General features: G+C 28.3%; 16 protein-coding genes across 16 annotated transcripts; 9 read left to right on the top strand and 7 right to left on the bottom strand.

Moving 5' to 3' along the window:
• Window positions 1–143: 143 nt before the first annotated feature.
• On the top strand, window positions 144–3,023 carry cand_014520 (myotubularin family protein; the record flags this gene model as incomplete). The annotated part of the gene is made up of 1 exon (XM_067211687.1): window positions 144–3,023. One exon carries the CDS (start codon window positions 144–146, stop codon window positions 3,021–3,023), a length of 2,880 nt encoding a protein of 959 aa, XP_067069482.1.
• A 286-nt stretch (window positions 3,024–3,309) lies between these two features.
• Window positions 3,310–4,788, bottom strand: cand_014510 (uncharacterized protein; the record flags this gene model as incomplete). The annotated part of the gene is made up of 1 exon (XM_067211686.1): window positions 3,310–4,788. The coding sequence occupies one exon, from the start codon at window positions 4,786–4,788 to the stop codon at window positions 3,310–3,312; it is 1,479 nt and encodes a 492-aa protein (XP_067069481.1).
• Window positions 4,789–4,996: 208 nt separating this feature from the next.
• On the bottom strand, window positions 4,997–6,221 carry cand_014500 (glycoprotease family protein; the record flags this gene model as incomplete). Its single annotated transcript, XM_067211685.1, has 2 exons — window positions 4,997–5,917; window positions 6,081–6,221. 2 exons carry the CDS (start codon window positions 6,219–6,221, stop codon window positions 4,997–4,999), a joined length of 1,062 nt encoding a protein of 353 aa, XP_067069480.1.
• A 2,196-nt stretch (window positions 6,222–8,417) lies between these two features.
• Window positions 8,418–9,305, bottom strand: cand_014490 (3 exoribonuclease protein; the record flags this gene model as incomplete). Its single annotated transcript, XM_067211684.1, has 1 exon — window positions 8,418–9,305. One exon carries the CDS (start codon window positions 9,303–9,305, stop codon window positions 8,418–8,420), a length of 888 nt encoding a protein of 295 aa, XP_067069479.1.
• Window positions 9,306–9,477: 172 nt separating this feature from the next.
• On the top strand, window positions 9,478–11,241 carry cand_014480 (uncharacterized protein; the record flags this gene model as incomplete). Its single annotated transcript, XM_067211683.1, has 1 exon — window positions 9,478–11,241. The coding sequence occupies one exon, from the start codon at window positions 9,478–9,480 to the stop codon at window positions 11,239–11,241; it is 1,764 nt and encodes a 587-aa protein (XP_067069478.1).
• Window positions 11,242–11,458: 217 nt separating this feature from the next.
• On the top strand, window positions 11,459–15,106 carry cand_014470 (uncharacterized protein; the record flags this gene model as incomplete). The annotated part of the gene is made up of 1 exon (XM_067211682.1): window positions 11,459–15,106. The coding sequence occupies one exon, from the start codon at window positions 11,459–11,461 to the stop codon at window positions 15,104–15,106; it is 3,648 nt and encodes a 1,215-aa protein (XP_067069477.1).
• A 184-nt stretch (window positions 15,107–15,290) lies between these two features.
• On the bottom strand, window positions 15,291–15,866 carry cand_014460 (uncharacterized protein; the record flags this gene model as incomplete). The annotated part of the gene is made up of 1 exon (XM_067211681.1): window positions 15,291–15,866. The coding sequence occupies one exon, from the start codon at window positions 15,864–15,866 to the stop codon at window positions 15,291–15,293; it is 576 nt and encodes a 191-aa protein (XP_067069476.1).
• A 269-nt stretch (window positions 15,867–16,135) lies between these two features.
• cand_014450 (uncharacterized protein) lies at window positions 16,136–17,195 on the top strand (the record flags this gene model as incomplete). Its single annotated transcript, XM_067211680.1, has 3 exons — window positions 16,136–16,304; window positions 16,389–17,049; window positions 17,114–17,195. 3 exons carry the CDS (start codon window positions 16,136–16,138, stop codon window positions 17,193–17,195), a joined length of 912 nt encoding a protein of 303 aa, XP_067069475.1.
• Window positions 17,196–17,866: 671 nt separating this feature from the next.
• Window positions 17,867–18,667, bottom strand: cand_014440 (RNA recognition family protein; the record flags this gene model as incomplete). The annotated part of the gene is made up of 2 exons (XM_067211679.1): window positions 17,867–18,394; window positions 18,572–18,667. The coding sequence occupies 2 exons, from the start codon at window positions 18,665–18,667 to the stop codon at window positions 17,867–17,869; spliced, it is 624 nt and encodes a 207-aa protein (XP_067069474.1).
• Window positions 18,668–18,826: 159 nt separating this feature from the next.
• cand_014430 (uncharacterized protein) lies at window positions 18,827–19,658 on the top strand (the record flags this gene model as incomplete). The annotated part of the gene is made up of 2 exons (XM_067211678.1): window positions 18,827–18,910; window positions 19,053–19,658. 2 exons carry the CDS (start codon window positions 18,827–18,829, stop codon window positions 19,656–19,658), a joined length of 690 nt encoding a protein of 229 aa, XP_067069473.1.
• Window positions 19,659–20,368: 710 nt separating this feature from the next.
• Window positions 20,369–21,064, top strand: cand_014420 (uncharacterized protein; the record flags this gene model as incomplete). Its single annotated transcript, XM_067211677.1, has 1 exon — window positions 20,369–21,064. The coding sequence occupies one exon, from the start codon at window positions 20,369–20,371 to the stop codon at window positions 21,062–21,064; it is 696 nt and encodes a 231-aa protein (XP_067069472.1).
• A 508-nt stretch (window positions 21,065–21,572) lies between these two features.
• cand_014410 (uncharacterized protein) lies at window positions 21,573–22,364 on the top strand (the record flags this gene model as incomplete). The annotated part of the gene is made up of 1 exon (XM_067211676.1): window positions 21,573–22,364. The coding sequence occupies one exon, from the start codon at window positions 21,573–21,575 to the stop codon at window positions 22,362–22,364; it is 792 nt and encodes a 263-aa protein (XP_067069471.1).
• A 423-nt stretch (window positions 22,365–22,787) lies between these two features.
• Window positions 22,788–23,566, top strand: cand_014400 (uncharacterized protein; the record flags this gene model as incomplete). Its single annotated transcript, XM_067211675.1, has 2 exons — window positions 22,788–22,854; window positions 22,926–23,566. The coding sequence occupies 2 exons, from the start codon at window positions 22,788–22,790 to the stop codon at window positions 23,564–23,566; spliced, it is 708 nt and encodes a 235-aa protein (XP_067069470.1).
• A 281-nt stretch (window positions 23,567–23,847) lies between these two features.
• On the bottom strand, window positions 23,848–24,357 carry cand_014390 (uncharacterized protein; the record flags this gene model as incomplete). Its single annotated transcript, XM_067211674.1, has 1 exon — window positions 23,848–24,357. One exon carries the CDS (start codon window positions 24,355–24,357, stop codon window positions 23,848–23,850), a length of 510 nt encoding a protein of 169 aa, XP_067069469.1.
• A 328-nt stretch (window positions 24,358–24,685) lies between these two features.
• Window positions 24,686–25,594, top strand: cand_014380 (RNA recognition family protein; the record flags this gene model as incomplete). Its single annotated transcript, XM_067211673.1, has 1 exon — window positions 24,686–25,594. The coding sequence occupies one exon, from the start codon at window positions 24,686–24,688 to the stop codon at window positions 25,592–25,594; it is 909 nt and encodes a 302-aa protein (XP_067069468.1).
• Window positions 25,595–25,683: 89 nt separating this feature from the next.
• On the bottom strand, window positions 25,684–27,819 carry cand_014370 (uncharacterized protein; the record flags this gene model as incomplete). Its single annotated transcript, XM_067211672.1, has 1 exon — window positions 25,684–27,819. One exon carries the CDS (start codon window positions 27,817–27,819, stop codon window positions 25,684–25,686), a length of 2,136 nt encoding a protein of 711 aa, XP_067069467.1.
• Window positions 27,820–27,938: the final 119 nt, after the last annotated feature.

Raw genomic sequence — 27,938 nt, 5'->3', positions numbered from 1 at the left:
AATAGGCGCTAATGTTTATCTTAGGTCTACCGGTTCTGCAGTATTTTCTTAAAGAATTAAAATACGAATCTTGGTCAAAGCTGGTGAATCTAAAGGAGTATTTCAAAATATCAAACTGATGTAGCCGAGAGTTATGTTTTAAGATGAATTTACAGAAGAATTCAGAAACAACTAGATCTATGGATCCAGCAAAATTAGACCCTATATTACCATCTGTGAATAGCAAGAATATAAATCTTGCCAGTAGCATAACTCTACAATCAGTAGAAATAGGACGTGATCCTTTAACACTATCTAGATCTAAAAATACGGAGAATATACCTTCAAGAAAATACAGAGTATTTGATATGGAAGATTCTATAAATTTTTCACGACCTCATATACCTAATCAAGATTTAGTGCCTTCAGATACTTACTCGCAAATAGAAATTCCAGTTGTAGACAATTTCAGTGACAAACCTAGTAGTGAGATACATGTAGGGGCACTAGATTGTTTGATAACTAACAAATCTCAAGGAAATGACTTTAGAGTTTCGATAAATAATGAGAAAAACTATTTAGATTCAAAGGTACACTTAAATGATAATTCAGGCATTAACTTGAATACAGACAAATCAGAATCTGGAATGCTTCGTTCATCTTGTAAATCAGTTAGTTTATCATCCTCAAGTGTAACAGGTCTATTTTCATCGATTGCAAGTACAGTCACTCAAAATATAAGTACCCAAATTCAAAATGCACTCCGTGACTCTACTTCTAGATCTCAAATTATGTCTGGGAAATTACAAGATATTGGTATATGGAATAAAATACTAAATTCCAAACTTTTACAAGAAAACTCTAAGAATATAAATACAAAACCGGATAAAGAAGATATCAATTTTATATTACAGCAAGTACTATTATTTCCTGGGGAAGATATCGTATTATACTCAAAGTACTGTGGGATTTTACCAAATGGTATAAGTGAACCATTAACAGGAAGTATGATTATTTCAAATTATCGCTTGATTTTAATACCGAGATTTTCTGAGAACAATATAACTAGTAGCACACTAAATATGGATCTTTTTCCATCTTGGCTATTAGATTCAGGTTTTTTAACTATTCCTATTTATGTAATAACTCAATTTTCTACAACACAATTATCCTGTACAAAAAGTGGCCTTAATTTAACAAAGAGCCAAATTAGTACCCTCTCTTCAACTGACTCCAATTTTGGAACTTCTTATGGTAGTACAGTCGATGGAATAAACAATCCTAATTTACCATTTACTTTCCATGTAGCAACAAAAGATTTAAGAAGTCTTCAGATTCTTCTAGTAAATTCTGACAATGACCGAAGACTGTTACTAAATACTATAAGCTCAACAATATTAGAGCCTTGTCTAAAAAGTCTTTTCTGCTTTAAACTCAATAATAGCTTAAAGAAAACTTGTCAAATTACACAGAATCAAAATTCTGATATACCTACTTCAATATTATGCCACCAATTTACTTTTAAAATTGAAGATGAATGGGCTAGACTTGGTATTAGTGAGATAAATTCCAAAGATATTATATATACTAACCAAACTTCAAAAGATCACGATGTATATGTTTCAAATAAAGATGATAGTTTATTATATCAAAACCCCCAACTTATGTTGCGAATATCTAGAGTTAACATATGTTATGACATATGTCCCTCATATCCTGATCTTTTAGTTGTTCCTAAACAGATTACTGATACCCAGTTAATTAAAATTTCATCATTTAGGTCAAAAGGTAGGATTCCAATACTTAGCTGGTACTGCTCTAATTTAAGATCTAGTTTGTGGAGATCTAGCCAACCAAAGTCAGCTTTTAAGCGTTGTATTGAGGATGAATTATTTATTAGCACTATTTCTCAGTTTTACCAAAATATATCTACTAATGAACTTAAGTTACTAAAAACCCGAAGTTCAAAAGATTTTACAATATCAAAGGCCAAATTTCTTATTCTAGACGCACGTCCTAAACTTAATGCATATGCTAATAAGGCAACTGGCGCTGGTTTTGAAAACATAGATTACTATCCAAACTGTGATTTAGAATTTCTCAATATTGAAAATATCCATAGAGTCCGTGATGCTTGGGTTAAAATGACGACAGTTGTTTCAAATATTGCCAACGGAGTAACAATTAGCAACGAGACATGGAATATAAACCGAGCCTCTACTCAAAAAGTATGTTATACAAGTGATTGCATTGGTTTAAGATTATTAGGGGAAATTGATTCCACAGGATGGTATGACCTAATTAGTTTAATACTTATTTCAGTAAATAAAATTGTAGAGAAACTTAGCAATGGGAATGGAGTACTAGTCCACTGTAGTGATGGATGGGACAGAACTTCTCAATTGACATCTTTATCTATGCTATGTTTAGATCCATTTTATCGCACTATTGAGGGATTTTTTACACTTATAGAAAAAGAATTTATTACTGTAGGACACAAGTTTCACTCCAGATGTGGCCTACCTGGACCTAAACATTCAAGTGAAGGTGAAAATGAAAGATCTCCAATATTCATCCAGTGGCTGGATTGTGTATACCAATGTTGGATACAAAATCCAACAGAATTTGAATTTCATCCAAATTTATTACTTTTTGTTGCTGAGAATGTGCATAACTGTTTATATGGGAATTTTCTATGTGATAATGAACAACAACGTAGTAATTTTCAAGTTAGAGATCATACAATATCACTTTGGGATATTATTCTTGCTCAAATACATAATTCCACCTCAAAAAGTAGCTATAACAATGACTATCCTTTCCTTGGTGTGGATCCAAGTATTTTACCTCATATGGAATTTGTAAATCCCTTCTATAGACCAAAAGATTCAAAAATAAATGATAAAGCATCAAGTATTATTATTTGTGATGTAACATCAATAAATTTATCTCCTTGGATGGCATACTGGCTACGATACACTCCCTTAAGCTCTAAAGTATCACCTATTGGACCATTAGCTGCAGTAGTAGAACTTTTAAATTAATAGGGCAAAGATTATATAAATTTTAATTTAGAGAAAATACTCTGTGATAACCTTTATATACCTAATCATAACCGAAAATTCAACATCTAGAGAACTTCAAGTGTCAAGAAACTAGAAAAATTCATTATATTAAATAAAAAGTGGGGACTGGCAGATGTAGGGAACTATAGTCTAGCGGTAGGACCCCGGATTTTGATTCCGGTAACCTGGGTTCGATTCCCAGTAGTTCCTAACTTTTTTAAACAATCTTGAATTCACTAGAAGACAGTATCAAGGTAAACATAAATTATGAATTATCAAGTACATCTAAAACATCGAGCTGTAAGATACAAACATCAATTCGGACACTATCCCCTTTTGAATCGTTATTAATAACTTTCTGTATTATATCCCCTAAATTTGGTACTGTCCTTCCAAAATCTCCATGAACAAATTCTTTAATATACATTCCTGCCTCAGTAATCAAATCTAACTTAAAAGAGTTTTCATTTATTTCTTTAATGTTAATATTAAAGATGTTTCGGATTCTATCAGTATTCTTCCTTCTATGCAGAACCCTGATTGGTGTTCTTTGCTTTATACTTATTGGTAGTGTGTATAAAAAGAACTGATTTCTTAATTTCTCATAATTTTGAGGACTCAAATTATATGTAGTATAACATATACAAGAGTATGCCTTTAATTTCTCACTAACTTGTATGTTCATTTTTTTAATTAAACCAGCATTAGAGAATGAAACTTGAGATATTGATACATGACCTCCCGATGATAATTTGACATTAGAGATTAACTCAGATATAAATTCACTTCTAAGTTGAATATTATCATTTATAGAGGGATTAACAATATTGGAATAAAATAGGTGGTGTTTGCTTGAAATCCCAGATATCTCTAAGGCAAATGGTCTACCCCCATTTGAAACTCCAAGCATACGAACATCAACATCTTCACGCCCAGATGCACTAAAAGTGCACTTTTTGTAGGATATCAGCTTGTTTAATGAATAATTAAGTATATCTTCAATAGATGTTTTAATAGGAAATGGAGGACCATATAAATTATCATCATTTTGACTATCATTTACATTATTAGAGGAATTATAATGCCATATAGATTGAGATATTCTTCTTGATAACTTTTTATATCTACCACTAATATATATTGGTTTCCATTCATAACTTATCGATATACAAAATATATAATTCATGTCATTTTCAATGAATGGTATACTAGACGATATTGTAAAATTTAAATAAAGATCACTTCCTTGGTTCTGTTCTAAATTCACAGATTTTAATAAAAGGTGTCTTAAACATGCCTTTAAGCTAAAATATGATTCGTTATCACCTTCATTTTTTAAATTGCTGAATAAAAATTCAATACTCACTCCAAAACTAACTACTTTAGTTCCATTATCCCCAGATACTGCCAATTTTAAGATTTCACTAATTATCATAGATATATCCACTTTATTATTGGATGGAGATTTCAATTTACATACTAGAAATGTACGAATATTTTGTTTATTATCTTTTATTAATTTTTTATGACGTCTTCGTCTCAAATTTCTTTGAGCGTGAGAGTTTGGAATCTCAACAAAGTGATATACATCAGTATTATCTAATAGTAATAAATCATTACAGTAATTACAAATATTCCCTCTCTCTTCGGAGACATCAAAGTTGTACAAGAAGAATTTAAACTCTTCAGTATGGCAAGGTTTAGATCTTAGATCACATCTCCAACACTTATAAGTTATATTCATTAATTTTACATAGTAGTAGGATCAGATAATATAAGATACCAATATACAAATTTGCAACAATAATTTAAACTCACTACTAATCGCGCTTTCTGATACTTGTCTCGATATTGAAGAAACACAACTTTTATCAATAAAAACCGAAATTAAATAGTTCTTAGTTTTTCATATTTATCTCATTGTATAAACTTCAATTTGTTAATATCTATACTTATTCTCTCCATAGAATATCTACTTGATCAGTTCTGAATTTCTGCGAAACTCCTGAATCTTCTAATCTAGTCCAAATTCCACATTTGTAAACTAACAGACCAGTATGAGCAATCATAGCACCATTATCAATACAGTACATATCATCCATACTACATACATGCGCATTTCTTTCAGATGCCATCAATTCCATCATTTCAATTAGTCTTTGGTTACAACCTACTCCACCTACTAGTAGGATTGAGTCTGAACTTAGCAAACTGATAGCTCTTTCAGTAACTTCAACTAACATTGCAAAAATCGTTTCTTGTAATGAGAAACAAAAATCTTGATAAAATATTTCTAATTCTTCTTGTTTTTCCTGAAGTTCCTGTTGTTTACTGATAATAAGTTCTTCACCAAAAGTTAAAATCCCAGAAAATGACAAATCCATGCCCTTCAAAACATAAGGTAACTGATAAAAATGTTTCCCCTTCTTAGCTAATTTTTCAACATGATAACCAGCAGCAGGGTAATTATCAAGTTTCATCAATCTGGCAAATCTGTCAATACAATTCCCAATAGCAACGTCGAGAGTTTCCCCAATTACTTTGTATTGGTGGTTACTATATCCAATTATTTGTGTATTTCCACCAGATGCATATAAGACAACTGGATTCTCCACTTTAGTTACTAGTCGTCCCATTTCAATATGGGCAACACAGTGATTGACTCCAACGAGTGGTATACCCCATAACTGGCTTAAAACACGAGCTACTACCGCTCCTACAGATAATGGAGCACCCATTCCTGGTCCCTGTGTATAAGATATAATACTGATACTTGAGTGTTCAACATTTGCCGATTTGAGTGCCTTCTTAATTAATTCAATAATATGAGAACGGTGGAATGAAGCAGTTTCCTTTGGTAAAAACCCAGATCCCTTTATATTTATTTAAAAAAGCAAAGAAAAAGCAAAGAAAAAGCAAAGAAAAAGCAAAGAACAAGAATCAAGGAATTAATTTTGAAAACATAACAAAGTTAAATAAATCAGATAAATAATTAAACGAACAACTTTAATTACTACGTATTGTTTAACAACTTACAGGTGGACCAACATAAGTCATTTTCTCATTTGCCAATATTTGTCCACTTGAACTTACTATTCCAACTCCAATCTTGTTTGCACTTGACTCAATTCCTAAAGACAAAAATTTGGCACATTTATTGCCTTCATTAGTCTTCATTACTAAAAGTATAAGTGATATAGAATATTTTAGAAGCTAATAATATTTACAGTTTTGGGTATCTAGTTTTGCGGTAACCAAAATACATTTTCAATTTCAAATATCCTCAGAAATACTAACTTAAGAAACATAATATGTTCACATATCCGAAATTTCCACTCAATAACTGTTTGATTCTTTTTTATTTACTACTATTATCTGTCGTATTTAATATTGTTTTAAAACTAAATACTTAAAATACGTCAATAGTCTCTTAAATATGAATTATTAACAACTATAATTTATATCAATTTTAAATTCTGAGGATTCCAAAAGAGAATTTACCAAATTTTTGTTTAATTATCATAAATAAATAGATCTACTGAAAGGTTGATACTTACCAAAAAAAGGGACTTTTTAATGAAAATGTTCTCCTTCCGAACCTTTAGAATATACTATCAGTAATAAAAAAAAGTTGCAGAATGCAATCCTTTTAAAAATTAAGAAGAAATGTTTTCTCCATATATTCAAAATTTACCATGATAATGAATATAAATAAGCACATTTCATTCAACTTCAACTTTAACTTTAACTTCAACTACTAGCCATACTGCCAATCTTCTATTAATTAAATGAATTTTATAGTCCAAAGAATAATTGAAATCATTGAAATTAAATTATTCGTATTGTAAAATTTCAGAGAATTACAGTAATTCCACAATAATTCAGCCACTTTCAAAGAACATAAATTGATAATACTGAATATATTTACTTTTGATATAAGCATTTATAGACAATATTCTTGAATTCTTACTTATATCAGAAAAAAATTTTACAATATTATCTTTTTATCTTTACAACCTAAATTTAATATATTATAGTATTACCCATATGAGACTAGCTTCTCTTGTTTTTCTTTTTTTAATGTACCATATTAGTTAACAAAATATTTTATTTTAATATTTAGTAATATTGTCTTATGAAGTTATTATTAGCCCAGTCGCTGTTCATATATTCTTTGAGATATGTGAGATATACTTGTATAAGTTGTTTAATATAAATCCTTGAGTATGATAATACTAACTTATTATCTTATATAATCTATATATAGAGGTTCTAGAGTTCTCTAAATTCAAATTAGAATAAATAATAAAAAAATAAATTCAGTTTATATTTTTCACAATAAAATATGCACCGGTATCCATGCATGTAAAGTTGTGCGGCTCCATTACAAAATTTTGCAGTTTCTTAGTTAAGAAAAATTAATTATTCTAATTCTAAAGTATTAATTCACTTTTTTAAATATAATTACAGTGATATATATAAATTTATGAAAATAACTCTTCCTAATTCATTAAGTACCAAAAATTCTGAGTATAAGGAATAATTTTTTTGGAATTACTAAAATGAGTAAAGATGAATAATATATTGATGAGACACTTAAAAAATTAAATTCAAATGTATCTAATTTTTTAAAAACTAATTATCCAAATATAATTGCACTAGATTTTTATATCTTACTACCAATTACTAAAGATATGTTTAAAATTAATGGTGAAACAATTGGAATTCGTTATAAAATAAAACCAATAATATGAATACAAGATTTTGTCTTTAAAATATTATTTAATTCTATATACAGGGTTAATGAAATTTATCAATTAAAGTAGAAGCTAAAACTTTTATATTAAATATTCAAAAACTTCGAAGTACAAATATCTATGGAGTGACAATATGTAGATTTTTTTAGCCAATATATTAAGTATTTTTGTTAGACTATACTCACAAAATCCTATATGTAATATTATTCAATGAAGTTTATTATTTCTAGAAACAAAGAAACTGATCCTGTATAATAATTCAACAATAGTTATATTTGGTATCATTATAATATTTAAGTATAATAGACCAGGATTCAAGCAGTTTCTTAGTTAAGTTTTAGGATAAAAATAAATCTAGAGATATTAAGAAGACTAAGACTAAGAAAGAAGATTTTGAAGAGTTTGGAAAGGAATAATTATTTAATTATTAACTGAGAAATAATAAGAATGAGTTCAAAAATAATTTTTAGGTGGAAATAAGTTGTATAAATGTCAATTAGTTAAACAATGTACGAAAGCAGAGCAACAATATATCATAAAAAAAAACCACTTAGAAAATACTATTTTATATAAAGATTGCAACTATTCAGCTAAGTTTGGTATCATCTGTAAAACCTTAATCATATTGCTTTATCTTTTCTTCAGAAATAATGTGTCCTTTCATTTCGTTTGTAATTGCAGTACAAGCTGCTTCTGCTAAGGAAAACATTAATTTGGATGTCTGAATATCCCCAAAGGCAGAACCTTTTGCTGATAAATGTACTACTTGATTACGTAAAGTACATAGCCCAATACTTAATTCGGAAACATTAGAATTTCCAAGATTGATCTCATCATATGTTGGATCAAGTATACATATGTATTTACAGTTTGATTTGACTTCAGAATTATTAGGAATTGCGATCACAGTAACTGATGAAAATAATCCTATAATTTCAATTTTAGCATCACATAAAGCTAAGGATAAACATGATATAGCAGCTGATAATGCACAACCATCATCCTCAATAATGTATATATAACAGTCTATACTCATCCTTGTATATTTTTCACGACAAATAATTGACTGAACAACTTTCTCCAGAGTTAAAGATTGGTATTTTTCCTCAGCTTTATAATCAACATTTAAATTACTTTTTTTTATATTTCCATATTGTCTCATTTTCCTACAAAAGGGACTTAAACGATAATCAACTGTAACTGATAAACCAATTTCATTTAAAGAAGATTTAGTTAATTTTGGGCCATTAATAGTACATAGTACACGTGTTTTACCAATTGAAAAATAAGCAGAACCATCACAAGTAGCAACAGTACCTGTTTTAATGTTTATTGGTCTGACTTCATTTGGAATACGTGAATCACTGCGTATATAATTTGATGAACTATGTAACATATCTTTTGAGTTATTAGAATGGACTACATCATGCTTGGAAGAGTTATTTTCATTAAATCTTTCCTTAGTTAATACTGGTAATGGCATAAATGCTTCAACATCTTTCATTTCCTTTTAAAGACTATAGGAAAGTATAAAAAAAAAAATCTATACGATATACAAGTAGCGATGAACCGCCTGAAATTTTAATATAGAAAAATAGCACTCATTAGTCAATAGAAATTGAACTATCAGCCCCAGTATAACTTTATGTTGAGTTAGTATTTTCATAGCATTTCATATGGAAAATTCGGAAATAGTTTGGTGCTCAAGTAACTATGTGAGATATGATCTTAAAAGTAAGGATAGTGGAAAAAGTAACCAGGCACATAAATCAGAATCTTTACTAGAGGTTGAGTATAATATTGCGACTGCATCGGATTTAAAAACAGTACCAATATCAGGAACTCAACAAAATTTTATAGAACAACACTTATGGCAAATATCCTCTACAGATGAACTGAATCTAACATACTCTGAATCTACTGAGAAGATTAAGTTCTTGACACAAGATATCACGGAAAATACTACTATATTTTGTAATAATTGGGGGAAGTTGGGTCGTACCTTTTGGATTATATATATTATGTGTCTATCTATGATTCAGGATATTTCTGGTGTAATAATACCTAATCCTATTTATAAGCAGGAATTGACAGGTTCAAAAATAAATGTAGTTACAAACATTCCTTGCATCTCTATACTATACCCATTTTATTGGAAATATATTCTGACACCTATACGTCTTTTCTTCGCAATAATTTTAAAATATTTGTGGAATTCACACTTATCAGTTACTGATGTAAAGCCAATCAATAAATTCTTTTCACCAATGACGTGGTTTCCTAGAAGTTTATATTTTATTGATGCGGCTCATCTAAATATTGGAACAGGAATTAATATTTATATATCTCCATTTAGACGTTTAATATCTAGAACTACTGATTTAAGATATTGCCCTGAAATATGGAGAATAATTAACAAGGGATCTAATCGTAAAATAATTTATATATCAACCAGACCTATTGGATATATTATTGCCTTGGGTTACTCTGATGGTTTTTCAATATGGGAACATAAACCACCTTTTACAGGGAGCTCTCATGATGGTTCATTTATTTCTAATGGATCTTGGAAATGTATATTTTCTATAAATCTTTATTCTCTCAAATGTTTATTATGGTCAAACGATGGTCGTACACTTTACGTAGGGGATGGATCTTGTATTAGGGCATTTTCTTACATATATATGGCGACAATTAATTCTATAGAGCAGGAAATGAGTATTGATAACTTCAGTTTATATGGTAATGGTCAAATTATATTTAGGGCTCCAACATTTGTACATGATTGTCTGGCTATTGCAACATCTGATATATTTTCTATTTTGGGGATTGTTTGGGATGATGGTTACATTAATTTTGTAGATACTAATACTTGCAACTATTTGGTAGTTAAACATATATCTAAATTTAAATTAAAAAGAGTGTTTCTTCCAATTATAACATGTGTAGATGACTTATCTAACAATCAATCTTGCACATTCTTATTTTCAGATTCAAATAATATGTATGAATTTTTAATTAAACAAGATATATCTCAATTACAATCTAATTCAAATGAAAATATGAAAGATATTTCAAATAATTCACTAGAATTTACTAGATTACGTGCTCTACCAATACATTCAAGTAACCGTGAGAAAAAAATATTGAGTTTCACTTCTTCATATCAACGTGTTGCAATAGTTTATGAAAATTCAAACTTAGTTTGGTTATACAGTTATACTATTAAGTATAACACTAATAGCCATCTTTTACTGATTGGCACAATTGAAGGTTATGGTATACCAAGGCAGATAAATATGCAAATAATTCCACATAGTGTAAAATCTATAAAAGGTTCAATGCTTATTATAAAGTGGATATCTCATGATGATCATAGTGATGATGACACTGAATATAATTATAAGATCAAATCATACCCATTATTCTATAATATATAGAGTCAAATTAGCTTGGACATCTTCTTACCTTATATTTTCTTGGAGTTTATATCTAGAAATTCAGACATCTCCATGGTACCTATAAATCCCCGCTTTTTTTCTAGAATAAAGGATTCTGCTACAGAACTTTACCTATATTAATTTGTTATAATTAGCTTGAATTTATGAATATTTGTAGTTTAGAAATACTTAAAATTTGTAAATATTTGATATAAATATGCAATTCACCAGTGAATTGGTGTCTTCAAAAGTTTTGCAATTATGGGGAAGTAACGATTTCTCAGCTAGATCTGAAGCTAATAGATATTTGATGGAATTTCAGGAATCTCCTTTGGCATGGAATGTATCTCAAGAACTTTTAGAAAATAGCAGAGAACTAGAAGTTCAATATACAGCAGCTCAAACATTATGTTATAAGGTTTCTCACAATTTAAATGAATTTGAAACATGTGGAGGATCTATCAGCACTATTAAAGAATCGTACTTTAACTTTATTTGCAAATATCTACAATCAAATACTGGAGATAATACTATAATATTATTAAGTAAGATATCTGAAGGTTTCTCATATTTAATAGTATATGATTTAACTAAGGGGAACTGTTCTGAAGATTTCGAGAAATGTCTACGAATATCTGAACCATTTTTCTTAAATAAAGGGACTGGTATTGAACTATGGATTACGTTGAATATTATGAGATATATGCCTGATGCCTGTAAGAAATTCGAGGCACAAGAACAACTAATATTTCAATTATTATCTAGGATATTATCATTTCTATCTGAATCACTTATATGTTGTATATCATCCCAAACTTTTTTAAATAATCATAATATGAAACACAAATTATTAGATCTGTTAATTGACATTTTAATTGAATATTTTGAAAAGTTAGAAGCTCCATTATTTCGTCATTTAACCTTATCACAATCTATATCCCAATTAATGCAAGCAGATATATGTATAGCCCCTTATAGAATGGCTGAATTATTTGTAAGAGGATTACCTCGTTGCTCCTATTATATGCAGAAGATAATCCCCTTAGGAAATCCAGGAAGTATATGCAAAACTTATGAAGACAATCAGACTCTAAATTTTGATGTGGAATTTCCATACGAAGGTGAGACATTAATTATAAAGTCTCTTCTAATATACCTGAGATCTTTATTTGATAAACTAAGAAATATTCCATTAGCTAGTGAAAAGACATCTATGGTTTCTATTGATGAATTTCATCAGATGATCAGAATGAAAACCTGGAGTGGATTGAAAATGGAAATACCTCAGATCCAATTAGATAATGAGACTGAACGTTCTATTTTAAGCTGGTCTGGTGTAATATTTAATTTATTAGAAGGATATTCTCAATTATTTATTTTAGATGAGACATCTACTCAGAATAGTGGATTGAATATTAATAACCCTTTAACTTTTTTACCTAAGATGCTATCCTTACTTTTGTCTCTTCACATAAGAATTCCTGGAGTATTAGCGAATATTTGGTGTACATTAAGAGATCTAGTTAATGAGAATATTTTATCTCATAGCCAAGGAGTACAACTTGCATCCTCTTTAGTTACTCCAGCTATTCACAGTATTACTATTCAATGCCGGGATGACTATTATTATTGGGAACAGCTAGGAATTACCCGAGATTCAATAATATTATATAAACAGAGAAATATAGGGCATGATGAATTAAAGTCTACTGAACAAGAAGATGATTCTGCAATTGATGAATACTGTAACTTTTTAGATACTGCAAATATTCATATTGGTGATATCTATTTTTTCTTATCATCTTTAGGATCTAATTATGCCTCCGAATTTATTACATTTATCTATCATTCATTAATGGAATGCTGTAGAGAAGATGATTCTACAGGATGTATTGTATTTTTGAGATTTGCTGATTCTCTTATTGAATCAACAAATTCTCTACAAGGTCCCATGTCAAATATAATTGAATTTTCTTGTATATCTATCCCAAAAACTCAATCTTGCATATATCAGGTAGTTTTACTTCTTCAAAAAGCAGCATTTTTACTATCTGATAAATCATTCCAAAATATTTGGTTTACTTCTCTGAAGTATTTATTAGATGTTTCCGAATGCTGCAATCTAACATTAATTTCATCAACTTTTGAAGAGATTTGCCAATTTGGTGCCGATCATATATTGAATAGTCTACATAGTGATCAAATACTCCTTGAACTAAGTGAAAGAGTCATATTAATTATCCAACATAAGATAAAATTCTGTTCAAATGAATCTATTTATAGTAATCTTAGTAAAATTGATGAGAATATTGGGTTAGTTGGTGGTATTGTCCATTGTATTTGTTATACAATGATAAATAGTAATAAATCTATTGAGGATATAGCTAAAATACTTCAAGCGTTTCTATTTCATCTTGTGAAAAAAACTCTTTATCCTGACACTATTCATATATCCACACAATTAACTTCATCTGATATACCAAATAGTTATAACCTTAATACAGAAGAACCTATACTTAATGGAATATGGACCCTTTATGTTCTTTATAAAATCTTGAAAATTTTTACATTACTATTTTGTAGCTCAGAAACAGATACTAATTTAGCTTCAATATCACAAAAAGTACTAAGAACACCGAGCCAACAATTAATATTATTTTTGCAAGCAATATTTTCTAACTCTAAACAATTCGGTAATTTTGAATATAATATTGGACATCTAATTTTAAATTCTATATCACTTCCAAGCGAGTCTCAGGGTTATGGAGTTATCATATTTGCTTCAATACTCCAGCAACATTCAAGAAATATACCTTTGAGGCAGTTAATGTTTACAAATAAAAGAAACTTTTTAAAGGAAAATCCAAATTGTCTTCTTTGCCTTAATGATATTATTATTGCAATAAGCTGCTTAATATTAAGAATAATCTCTGACTCATGGTCTGTTGAACAAGATCAAGATCCATCTAATATTAGTGTTGAAAAATCATGGTTTCATTGGAATTCAGTATATTATAAATTTGTCAGACAGCATTTAGTTGATATAAAAGAAATGGAACAGAATCCAATCACACTCATCAAAAAACATGGAGCATGTACAATAATAGTTTGTAGTATATTAAAGAAACTACCACAAATTAAACGAGAAGAATTTATTAATAGTATGAAGAATGACTATACAGAAATTATGCTTTATGAATTCTGGATTAGAAAAGCTCAGACTATTAAGAATATAGAAATATATAGAATAATAGAACCTCTATTTCAGTGGCAAATTACATATATTGGAAATAGTCATATATTATCTAATTCAGCACAAAGTATTATCTCCTCTCCATATTTAAATTCATGTTTAAGTATTGCATTGCAAGCTTTAGAATCTAAAGATAAATTTCTTATAAATACTGTCTTAACATACCTTTCAAGACTCTGTACTATAATACATATATCAGGAAAGTATCCAAATGCATGGAAAGTGCATTTTAGTAGTATTATCGTGGTTTTATTTTCAAATTATCCATACTTTCATAAAAATCTTATAATACAAACATGTCGCCTTGTATCATCTCTTTTAGAGTGTTTTCCAGATGATTTTTTGGAAATAATAAATAGAATAATATTTCCTGATATTAACAATAATCAAGTGGATAATAGAACTAATCCTTTTAGATATACTTCACGAGAGCAAAATAAAATAATTACTAGATGTTTTCAGAATCTTCGTGGTGCTAAATTACGTCAATTATTGATAGATATTTCAAATATAGTAAATGGGACAATAGATGCAAAAGATTGTTTATTACCATATGAACTCTACCTACAGAATATGAATCAAGGTAATACATCAATAATCAGTATCATATAGCTAGAAAAGAATTATATTACTACTTCCAATAGACTTCTTAGGTATCTTAAATAATAACCAAATATGATGGAATTAGATATATTAATAATTTTATTCTAATTCTTGATCTCCTTATTTAAGCTATCCTCTAAATAGTTGTTGAAAGTATTCTTTATTTTCAGTTTTATTATCTTAGGTATAAGTTTTATTCCGTATACTCTTTGTTTTCTGTCTTTAATATCTTAGAGGGTGCACCAACCATTTCACTAACATATGGGTGAGATAAATCAGCTAAATTAAATACAGACATGTTATTGTTTAATAAATGGACTCTTAATTGCCATCTTTGATTAATGCTATGAACTAGATTTGGATGTATCATACGATTTTGAGTTGTACAAAGATTAGGATGGGGTATTGATTCAATATTCTCAACTTGTTTGCGATCTTTACTTGCAGAAACAGCAGGACTTACTAATGGAGTTGATTGGCCATCTGCTGAATAAGGATGAGCGGAGATAGCCCCATTATTTAACAATGCAGGGTGTATACGATAAAAGAAATGTAAAGCATCTCCTACAGATCTCATATGATTAGTATGATACTTAAGTTCTTCTTCAGAAAGCCCTTGATTCTCTCCAAAATAAGGATTAGTAAATCCACAGACACTTTCAAAAGGTAGATACCTTAATGATAACATTGGAATTGTTTGACATTCTTTAGTAGAATTTGTTATTTCATTCTCAAGTCCTGTAGGATATTCTTTCTCTAAACTGGACATAGTTACCTATATATCTAATTTCTAATTTTTATTTGATAATGAAACCAAACCTAAAACTAAAAAAAATAGTATAACGAAAAAATCTTCTTAGAGAAGGCATGCACACGATATTATCGATGTTACCAGGTCTCTATCATGAGTAGCGGTAAAAAAAAAATTAAAATATTATATAATTAAATTTCTATTTTAATTAGATAAGGAAAATGTATCCATAATATTCTCTGACATTTTAGAAGATTTTAATTACTATATTTATTATATTAAAAGGGATGGATACAAAAGATGCTGATATTTTGAAATTCTTAGAAGAGTATAAAGCTTCGGAATCATTAAATATATTTATGACTTTAAGGGAAGAATGCCAAATTAATTTTGACCCTCCAATTGTCTTAGAACACCAAATATTAATAGGTGATGGAAAAAAATCTTCGTTACAAGGTGAGGTATTTTAGAATTTAAAGTTTTCTGACATTCTTAATAATGGTAAATGTCTTTGTAATAATATTTTGCATCATTTTTTAGATTTGGAGATGTTAATTAAAGATGGAGCTCTTAAAAAACTTAAAATACCTCAAATAGATATTTTAACTAATATGACGACTTATGGTTATGTTCTAACTAGTGATATAATAAGAGTAACTCATTCAAAGTTAATTCATATTGTAAGAGATGATGAAAGTTGTACGGGAATTAAAGTATGTTTGGATAAAGATAGCTGTGCTATGGGAAAATTAGATATTATATTTATACCAGAATTAATTAATTGGATAAAAAATAAAGTATTTCCAATTTTTACAGGCTTTAAGATTAGTAATACTGATATGATGAACTGTTTAAATAAATTCCTCGCAACCTTTAATATAGATAAAGGAAATCTTCAACTATGTAAAGAGCATATTAGATTATTAAATACTGATAAATTACTTACATATTTAATGAGAAGTGGAATTTTAAGAAGAGATGAGGAATTACCAAGTAAATTTTTAGCTTTTTCAATACCAATTATGGGTGGTTTTATTCAACAACTTGAGAGTGGTAATAAGGCAATCATTACAGCTCTTAAAAGATTTAAGTATAATGAAACTACTTTTGACAAGTTGGAATGTATTAATTTAGGAAAGTCCAATTTTACATTAGATTTTCATTTACGTGATTTACAAGGCAGAGGGATTTTAAAAAAAGAGTAAGTTAAATTTATTTTGAAATTTTGTAAATTTTCTAATTTCTTTTTCTTATCTTTGTTATAGATTACAAAGTGGATCTGTATTTGTATATAAATTATCCAATAAACTTTCAACTTTCTCACGTAAAAGGTACCGATTTAACTAATAATTCCAAAGAATTAAGTGAAGAAATTCACATTACTATACAATCTATAAAGTAATTAAGATATATTTTAGTAAAAAGTTTATAACTAAACTTAATATATTATTGTGTATATATTTATTTTATATATAAGATCTTTATATTATAATGGTTATGGTTATATATTTGCAATGTATTATCTATATATTTCAAGTTACAAAAGTTTGGTGATTTAAACCTTTATATGAATTGAAAGTTGAGAAACTTCAAATAGTTAAATCTATATTAATAAGAATATTGGAAAAGTAATTATTTATCAAGGTATATGTCTTTGATATTATTTTTGTATTCTTAAATATGAAAATATATAATTCAAGATCATAAATTGTATTAATATAAACAAAAATAATCTATATATTTGTAAATAATTAGTTATTAAATGAATTCTTTAATTTTCTTATATCAATATTTGCAATATAATAGTGTAATAATAAATTTCTTTTTTATTTTGTTATGAAGATATATCGAAAATACCTATCAAAATCTTATTATAGACTCCATTTGATTCTTAGTATCCATAACTAAATATATTAAATTACTAGATATATTCAGAGTAATAAATATATATAAGTGATCAAAATATAAAAAAAAAAAACAGTTAAATAATTCATTCAATAATTTAAAGATTCATAGATTTAATAACATGGAGATGCACTTCTTGATCTACTTAGTGATCTTGTTTTATGATTTATACTTCTATAATATCTAGATCTTTCTATACTATTTTGATTACTAAGGAGAGATGTCAAATAGTTATCTTTACTTTGATGATTATATATAATTGATCCATTACGGTTATTTAGTTTCTTCAATTCCTTTTCAAACAATAATCTCACATCTTTAGTAATTCCATAAATTCCTATTCCACCTCCTTCTGCACCAGAAGGTGTATAAGAATCACTCTTAACCTTGTAATTTGAAACATGATCTACTTTTAATTTATTACCTAGTAGTATCATATCATTGGCATTATCAACTGCTAAAATTGTGCTCTGTTGGTCTTCATATGCTAAAAAACAAAACCCTTTAGATTTTCCAGTTTTAGGATCTCTAATTAAATTGACATCTATTGGTTCACCCCATTGAGAAAAGACAATAACAATATCCCCTTCTGTTAGCCCATAATTCAATCCTCCAATATAGATATATGCAGAGTTCTTATACTACAAAAGTAATAATATATATAATAATAATTAAGATATATTTAATAATATAACTATAGTTAGGAAATATATTTAGCAAGAGAGTGTAGACAAATTCTTAATAAATCTTTTTTTTTTTTTTTCTTTTATTCATCATACTTAGTTGAATAAATTTCCTTAATCTTATAATGAACTTACCGTTGAATGCCATGAATTCTCAGTATTATAACATTTATTGTATTCAAAATCACTTAAGGATTTCACAGAGCTTTGAAAAATGTTGGGTCTTTTCATATAAGTATAAATAGAGGTAATTTTATCAAAGAGAAAAATAAGTGGCGCCAATAATTACCTAATCTATAACTACACTTTTTTTTTTTTTCTTTTATAAAAATAAAGAAATATAGTTCCTGAGTATATCTGGTATAATATATTACTTATATATATTATAAAATGATACTAATAATATTAACTATAATATGGAATTTGTGCATTTTAATTTATACGATAGTTTTTAAGATTTTATATTTAATAATGGTAAGTAATTTTAAAATTGGGATATGATCAATAAATTTATGTATTAAGAAAAAGAATAATACTTAAGAAAAAATAAAGCTTTAGTATTATTAAGGATATAGTATAGATCAGGGTTTAATAATCTATTTATGACTTTTTATAGAACCTACTCGGTATAGATATATCTCAAAATAGTGAGGAAGATAAAGTAAATATTAAGAACTTAAAGAAAGTTCCAAAACATTTTGTAATTACCTTTAGAGATAGGGAAGCAAATGAAAAAGGAGTTCTAGTCCTATTATACAAGAGTTTATGTTTATTGAAGACTGTTAATGTTGAATATGTTACTATTTTTGAGCCTACAGGGATTGTACAGTCTAAGTTGACACCTCATTTAAGAGATGATAATAAAATTCCTACTAATATACGATTTTTAACAAAAAAAGACTCTATTGATGATTTTTTTGAGAAAATTGTCCAGATAACAAATATATCTAGAGATGAACAGCATGATAATGAAAATAAACTTACTTTCAAAAATTTATATGAATCCTTAAATTGTGGTGGAACTTGGCCACCTGCAGAATGTATATTAATACTAAGAAATTTACCTTTAGATGTTCCTTTAAATGGAGTTGATGATATTATAAAATTTCTGAGAAGGTTACGTGAATACTTAGCAACATTTACAATAAAACCAATACAAATTGTAAGCATGGGAGCATTTGGAAATATGCCGCCTATATTACCATTGAGTGCAGAGCTATAGTAAGTTACCCGCATAATATTGCATGCTTATTTCCTAACTATCTTTTTTTTTTCTAGTGAATTTTGGGGGTATGACATTTCAAATATAAAAAAGGCTTTAATAAGATATTCTAAAACGAAACAGCGCAATGGGAGATAAGATAAAATATCTGATAATTTCTAGAAATATATATTTACCTATTTCTTGGGATATTAAAAATTAGTGGTTACTTTCTCTTTTCTATTTATTTGTTTATAAAAAAGTATAACAATAACGATAATTAAATTTAAACAGTTTTTTAGTTTTTTTTCTAATTTTTTATATGCATACTAAATCAATATATATCTCTAGTTTACTTAATAAATAATCACTTTTAATTCTTAACCTAAATCCTTAGCTATTTTTTCTATGATATATTTAGACGTATATTTTAGTACTCTATACGTAAGGCGCTATATTCTGTTTTTCTTCGTATCTTTAAATGCAATGGAAGACATTTATCATACGTCTCGACTTGTATTATTTGTTTTATTGAAACCGTGTGGTTGTGTGGAATATAGCAGAAATATTGTAATTTGAGTTAGGGACTCAGCGCTTGTAAATAAAAGGAAAAAAAAAAAGAAATCTAACATAACTGGTGCTTTAGGGGTAATTAACAAAAATACCAAGGGTACTATATCCAATATTCTGTTATATATCCATTGATAATCCAGCTAGGTTAATATAATATAATGGGCAGTAAACAGTCCATTCCAACAACAAATGATGGCTATCTTTTAAGAATACCAAAGTTTCAGAATTTCCCTGAAGATATAAAAACTAATGTAGAATTAGAAGAGGGTGTAATTGTATTGATGATAGCAAAATCTGGTAGTACAAGTTTTATGGAAATTGACACTGATGATGGGCGTTTTGCAATAGCAAAGGCAGAAGCAGATCGTATTGCAGAGGAAGAGGCTCTTCGTTTATCTACTGAACAATCAATTAGGGTAAATGAGGGGGATGGAGTTTATTCAGTCCCATCATCAAGAGTAATAACAAATGTAGCGTCATTTATATCACATTCATCTTCACAGTTAGAATCAGAAGTAACTTCTGCTCATTCGGATACTATTAATAATACTACTGATGATGTATTAGATACTGAAGATAATAAATTAACTAATGGAGGTTTTATTGGAAATTTAGCAAGTCAATGTGGAGCTGTATTCTCTGAATGTCATCAATATCCTAAATTTCGTATCGTTGCAAATGGAAATGAAGTGCAACGACGTATTGATAATGTTCTACATTCATCTGCATGCGATACAGAATTTGTTATTGATAAGACAACTGCTACATGTGGCTGTTTAGGACCAAAACATGATAGATTAACATGTAAAGTTTGTAGGGGGATGCACTTGGAGGACGCTCCACTGTTATATTGATCTCCTCTCCTTTCTTCTTGGATAGTTAAGAAGTTGTCAAAATAGGTTTTTTGGAATACTAATTTATAACACTTGGGAAGTAAATGATAAGTAATAAGCTTTATATTAGAAGATACAATGAAAACATATTTTATTTGTACAAGTCATATAAGCCTATATTTACATAGAAAGCATGTTCACATAGGTTTTATTTTTACGAGGTTAGTTCTTCAGAAATATTAATGTTTGACTAGATGTATATATAGGTTTATATATGTGCATGCAACATCCAATTCTAAGGTTCTTGATATTACTTTATATTGGATTTTGCATGCATGTAGATTTCCATGTATTGAGGATTATATCTCGAGATATAATCCTCAATACATGTATACATGCATATGGTATATAGCCCAATAGTGGACTATATTTAGGTTATATCAAGGTTCATTACTGACTATTTTACAATAAATAAGACGGAGTTTATTTTTTCTTTATAATTGGTGTGGATTTTAGTAATAAAGGAATAATGGAACTAGAAAATGCATCCCCAAATCAAGCTACAAAGACAAGCTTAAGTCAATCTGAAGATCAAGCTTTATTGAAAAAACGACCATCAGATGCTTCTACATCTGGAGATGATCAAAGTAAAAAGGTTTGTTCTGGAGTATCTGAGAAACAAAAAGATAGAAAGGAAAGTTCTGATTATGTCGATTATTCTAATGTTGATACTTCTAATTATAGTGATTGTAAAAATTCTTCCACTAGGCATTCAATGCAAAATCATAATACAAAGGAATCTTCTAAATCGCATAATTCTAACTCTGTAAATTCTTCATATGGAGATAGTCTAGAAAGTGAATCAGGATCATCTACTAGAAATAATGATAAATGTTACTATGATAAAAGTTCAAGTAATATTAATAAATCTGAAAATTCAACTAAAATTGGGGAATTTTCATCAAATTGTAAAGATTCACAGAAAAGCAGAAAGGACACAATGTTTGATGGATACAATGGGACTTCTTGTAATATTGGTAAAACTACTATCAGTAAATTAAATACTAGCTCAAAATCAACATCGAAATCTGATAACTGTCAAACTAAATTAACTAATAGTGGATCTACAGATTGTATTGATGGTTCAGAAAATAGTCCCACTAATAGGGATGAAACATATTCAAATACTGATAGAGATTTTTGCAATATTGATAGGGATTCAATTACTAATAAGAAATCATCTTTAAGTGATCAAAAAGGAGTAAAAGGAACGGAGTCTACAACTTCAAAGTCATACTCGAATAAAACTCAACATTCATAATAAGCATCTATTTCCCTTATAATATACTTAATATTATATATTTGATGCTAATGTGGACAAATTTCTGAAAAGCATGCACCTATCTAATGATAAGGAAAGCCAATCAAGTAAATATTATACTTGAAAAGGATATATTAAAAAAAAAAAAAAAAAAAGACGGAAAGAAGATATTGTAGAATAGATTCTTTTAATATTGCATATTTATGATTAAAAGTCTATTTGATCTAAATTTTTATAGTCCCCATATTTTAATTAGAATATTTTATTATTTCCTTATATAAAGGGAATTTTAGTAGTTACATCTTCATATTGTAATTTAGAGCGGGAAAATGGAAGTTGACAATTCTCTTTAAAAAAAGGTACTATTTCCCTTTTAATATTAGAGTTAACTTTTTTTGTTCTTTTTTTGTTTTTTTTTTTTAGATGGACTCAGATAGTGATATTGAAACTCACATAGTTGAAGATATAGTTGAATCAAATGGTTTAACTGGTAAGTGATAACTGTATATTTCTTTTTTTTATTTTAAATATAATATCACAATTTATTTATTTAATAATCAGGACCTAAATTAATTTTAAACTCTGAGAGAATTCTTTATAGAGCTGAAGAGATTAGATATAAGCCGTTCAATGGGATAAAAGAGATTCCATTTATTGAAACTTTGGCTATTACTGCCCCTATAAACAAATGCAATTTAGATATTGACTACAAGGACAGTTTAGCAAGAGAAATAAGTTTTTATAATACTGCTTTAAATAATGTAAAAGAGGCTTGTAATAAACTAAGTGATTTAGCAATTAAATGGAATCGTCCAAATGATATGTTAGCTGAGATGTTAAAAAGTGATGCTCAAATGAGGTCAATCAAAGCAGATTTACTTAAACAAGAAGAAAAAATCAAGGCAGTTCAGAATAGAAAAAAGAGAACTATAGAGAAGAAATTTACTAAGAAAATTCAGGTTGAGAAGAAGAAATTAAGAGCTCAAGAAAAGAAAAATAATATTAAAGAAATAGAACGATGGAAGGCAAACAGAGATAAAAGTATACCAGTAGAAGAGTCATTTGATAAATTCTTTACTAATAAGAAGGTAGTAAAAAGTTCAAAAAATAAGCAAGGAAGAGATAAATCAGAAATATCTAAGAAGATAGGTACAAATTCAAAATTAAAGAAATTAAGAAGAAATAAAAGTTCTAAAAGATAAATTGTGTACTAAATTGGCATAATTAATATTTCTGCTAAATCTAAATAATAAATAATATATTATTTATATATATAACTTATTAATTTTGTATCTATTTAACATTATCATTTATATATTATTAATATAATAGCTATTTATTATACAAATGAATTATTGTATAAATCAGTATTTTTTTTTTATTATCATAAAAAAAGAATTTTGAAATTAATAATATTAGAGTTAAATTATTAAATGTTTCTTGTTGATTTCAATTTTGGACTTTTTTTTTGGGTCTTTTCTAGTTAATTCTCATTAGTCACTGAATCTAAATTTTTTAGAGAATTTTCCATAACACTCTGAGATATTTTAATCATACCCCTTAATTTCAAAAATAAAGAGTTTTCATTATTTTCATCTAACATCATATCAATATTCAAGTCTTTACATATTTCGTGAATGCTAGTAGTATTTCTGTATCTTGTAGCTAAATACCAAAGGCATTCATTCAACCACACATTCCTATTCGATGATTCTTGACTAATATTACTAACTCCAAGTGGTGGAATATCTTCTATAAGTTTTAATAATTTTATTATTGTAATCTCTTCTAGATCTTCCAGACATAATCTAATTATTTTTCTTTGACCCATTGAATATAATACAACAATTGATTCAAAAATTAAGATATCGTATTGTTCGGAAGATATTGCTTGTTTAATATGTTTTTTTAAAGATTGTAAATCACATATTACAGATTGTGAAGAATTTGATATTTTCTTTATTTCAGATTTTAAAGATTGTAATTTTTCCATATTTTCTCTATTATATTTTATTTTTATATCTTAAAAAAATTTGATAAAATCTTCAAAAAATAGATTTCTAGGCTTAGTTCTCATGGACTTTTTTTTTCTAAATCTGAAAAACTTGATACCTATTGACAACTCCTATTACCGGTAAAAATTTATGCAGTATACCGGTATTGACACTATCCGTAAGGATAAAAAGGAAAAAACTTCTACATAGTAGAATTTTTCCCACTTATATTAATAATATATCTTTTAACCTAAGTATTTATCCAGTTTGTTTTTTTGAAGTGAGATCTTTCCTTTGATATAATTATTTTTTTTTTTTAACTAGGTAATGGCCAGCGAGGCCCTTGGTCTTGCAAACAGCATCTTCATCAAAAATATATCACCTTTGGCTACAGAAGAATCAGTATGTAAAGCATTTGAAGATTTAAAGAATGAGATTTTAGGTGTTAGCTTTCATGTTTACCCAGGTACAAGTCAAAGATTCTGTCAGGTAGACTTCAAGACCTCAAGTGGAGTTACTAATGCCATGGGTTTAAATGGATCTACACTTTTAGGAGTACCAATGTCAATAACTGTTATTGCACCAGTACCAATTAAACTAAATATGAAGTATCCTAAGATATCTCCAAAGTCAACTACACAGAGAAGTGCTAATACACTTGAAGAACGATTATCACGTACTATACTCGTAGAGAACATACCAGAGAAATTTAGCCAAAATGAACTGAAAATTTTCTTTTCAAATTTTGGGTCTATCTTAGATATAAGCTTTGAACAACGTCAAATTGGTGATGAAAGTCTTCGTTGTACTATTGAATTTGAGAACAAAGAAGAAGCGAATAAAGTTAGAAGACAAAATAAAGATATAGTACTTGGAGATAGAGTATTAAGGATATCAACTCCTAAATTTATGATGAGAAATCTAAGTCAAACCTCTGAGATTCAATATACAATGTCTAATGTGATGTTATCTTCAGTTCCAGTAGCATATCAACAAATTAAGAAGTTACAATGGGAAAGTAAATTAGCAAAGGTAGATGAAGTAGTTAAAGAGTTAATAGACAAGAAATTGTTAACAGAGGATGAAGATATATTACCTAAAAAAAAGTTGAGTAGAAGTGGAGATTCTCATAAGAAAATAAGACCTGAAAAAAGAAATGGTATTGAAGTAGTTAATAAAGATATTGAATATAGATATAGAAGAAGTCGTTCATTTTCACGATCTCCACCTACATAATGCTAAGGAAATATAAGTATTATTATTATTAAGAAATATATTCATAGAAATACTAATTTTAGTATTATTAAATTTAATTTAATTGATCATCAGTCATCTTCGGAATTATCATCCTCACGAATCCACTTTATATACCGACATACAAAGTCAGATTTTAAAATATCTAAAGGTTCCTGCTTTTGATTATCCTCACTTATCTTTAAAGATAAGTCATACCAATTAGGTATCAAGTCTTGATTAATAAATCCACACTTTTCAAATGCAACTAACAAAGAACCGAAATTTAAAGTTTCATTGTTGGAACAAAAGTTCAAGATGGCATCGCAGACAGAATAAGTAAAATTCAACTCGTCCGGTCTACAAAATGCTGAGAACAGATCATAAATTCCACAGTACTTGACAAAACTAAGAAAATCTTCAAAGTTTATTCTTTTTCTATCCAGTAAGAACTCATGGGAATTGTCAGCTAGATACATGAGAACAACTGGTAACAAGCAATCTAACACATCTAAATCATCCTTAAAAAAGGCAAATCTAAGGCCTTTAAGTTCCAATATTTTATTTGGTATATGTATGGGAGTTAAAAGGCCTGATTTGACAAGGGTTATAACCTCATGTCTAAATTCTTTAAGATCCTGTTCTATATCTTGTTCTGCCACTTGGGTATGAAGAGAATCTTCACTGTCACCTTCACTATCAGTATTCAAATTAATTTCTTTATTAATATCCCTACATACATTATTTTCAAATAATATAATACTACTAAGTGCATCTCCTCCCAAAGCATATTGTTGTTGATGAATCATATTATGATCACAAGGCCACAAAATCCCAACACAGTTAGGTCCAATTCCTAACTTCTCTAATTCATCTTTAGATGCTAGATGGTATCCCTTAATTACTGGGCTATTAACTTCAGATATTACTTTACCTGAGGTAAATGTAGAAATTTTGCTGAAAGATTCAATAACTTTTGAGGAACCAATTGAGACATTAGATCCTAAGACGCAACATGGCATAATTAAAACATTACTGTGAATTGTCACATTGTTTGATATAAAGGTTGATTGAACACTTGAATGATCTCCAATAGTTACATTACTTAAAAGTATACAACCTTTTATAGTACAATGGTCTCCAATTTTACAATTTGGGCCTATAAAGGAATTTTCTATTACAACATGGTTACCAATAGTTGTATTTTCTCCAATAGATACCATAGGACCCAAATCAGAATTCGGATTAATAGTAACTGCATTACCTAAAAATACGCTTTTATTTTCACAACGTTGGATTGTTTGACCTACTATACTACAGTAATCAGGTACAACTGGGAAAGCCCAGCCTTCACAAACATGCTGGAGAGCTGCATGATAGGTTCTAAAATCACGGATTCGTACTGCATATTGACTAAGAATTGCAATATGTATTTCTTCTTGTTTAATATCAGATGTCAGTACATTTCTAACATAGTCATGTTGAATATTATTATAGTCAAACGTTTCACAAAAATCTTTAAGGAGTTGAGGAGAACATATTGAAATCCCAACATCAAGCAAATCATAGCGAATTTCTGTATTACCACTTTTTGAATTACGTCTATACAAACTTAAATCTAAGGACATATCCAAAGACTTACTAAATTCTCCCCAAAATACTAATTCGTTGTCTACCATATCATAAGCTACGATACACTCTGTAGCTGTTGTTCTTAGTGTACTTAGGGGAGGACATTCAGCAAATATTATTGTCATTGTAACATTCAAACCACTTAAACGCTTTTTTTTATGAGTAGATATATGTTCCCTAATGTCTGCTACTGTAAATAAATCACCTCTTACTAGGATAAAATCGTCTCTTAAATCAACTTGACACTCTAATTCTCTCAAAATATCTCCTGCAGAGTTGCAGTGAGGTCCGAGATGAACTATGTGTAAATTAAGTGACTTCAACTTTTTATTTGCACTTATTAAAGTCTCAATATGATTACTAACTAGATTGATGTGATCACGAACTAACAAATATGCGTCAGTTACTCCATTGCGAGATAACATTTCTACAACATAATTCAAAATGGCCACTCCATTTATAGGCAAAAGTGTTGCTGGAAATTCACATGATATAGGTGAAAATGAATCTTCTTCCAAAGTTTCTACAAGTACAACAGCTGGAAGACATACGAAATTAGTATCTTCATTTCGTCCCTTAATTCCTTTCTTATCCATACTCCATATATCATATATTTCAATTGTGCTTATAACACAAAGCTTTACAAAACAGAAACTAATGTGAAATAACTACTAAAATCTTGGTAATAAAGACTTTGCTCTCGTCACAGAACAAA

The sequence above is a fragment of the Cryptosporidium andersoni genome (genome assembly GCF_001865355.1).
Source record: "Cryptosporidium andersoni isolate 30847 chromosome Unknown contig_21, whole genome shotgun sequence".
NCBI classification, from domain to species: domain Eukaryota; phylum Apicomplexa; class Conoidasida; order Eucoccidiorida; family Cryptosporidiidae; genus Cryptosporidium; species Cryptosporidium andersoni.
The sequence above is the reverse complement of the archived record's forward strand: the minus strand, read 5'-3'. Positions and strand labels throughout refer to the sequence as shown.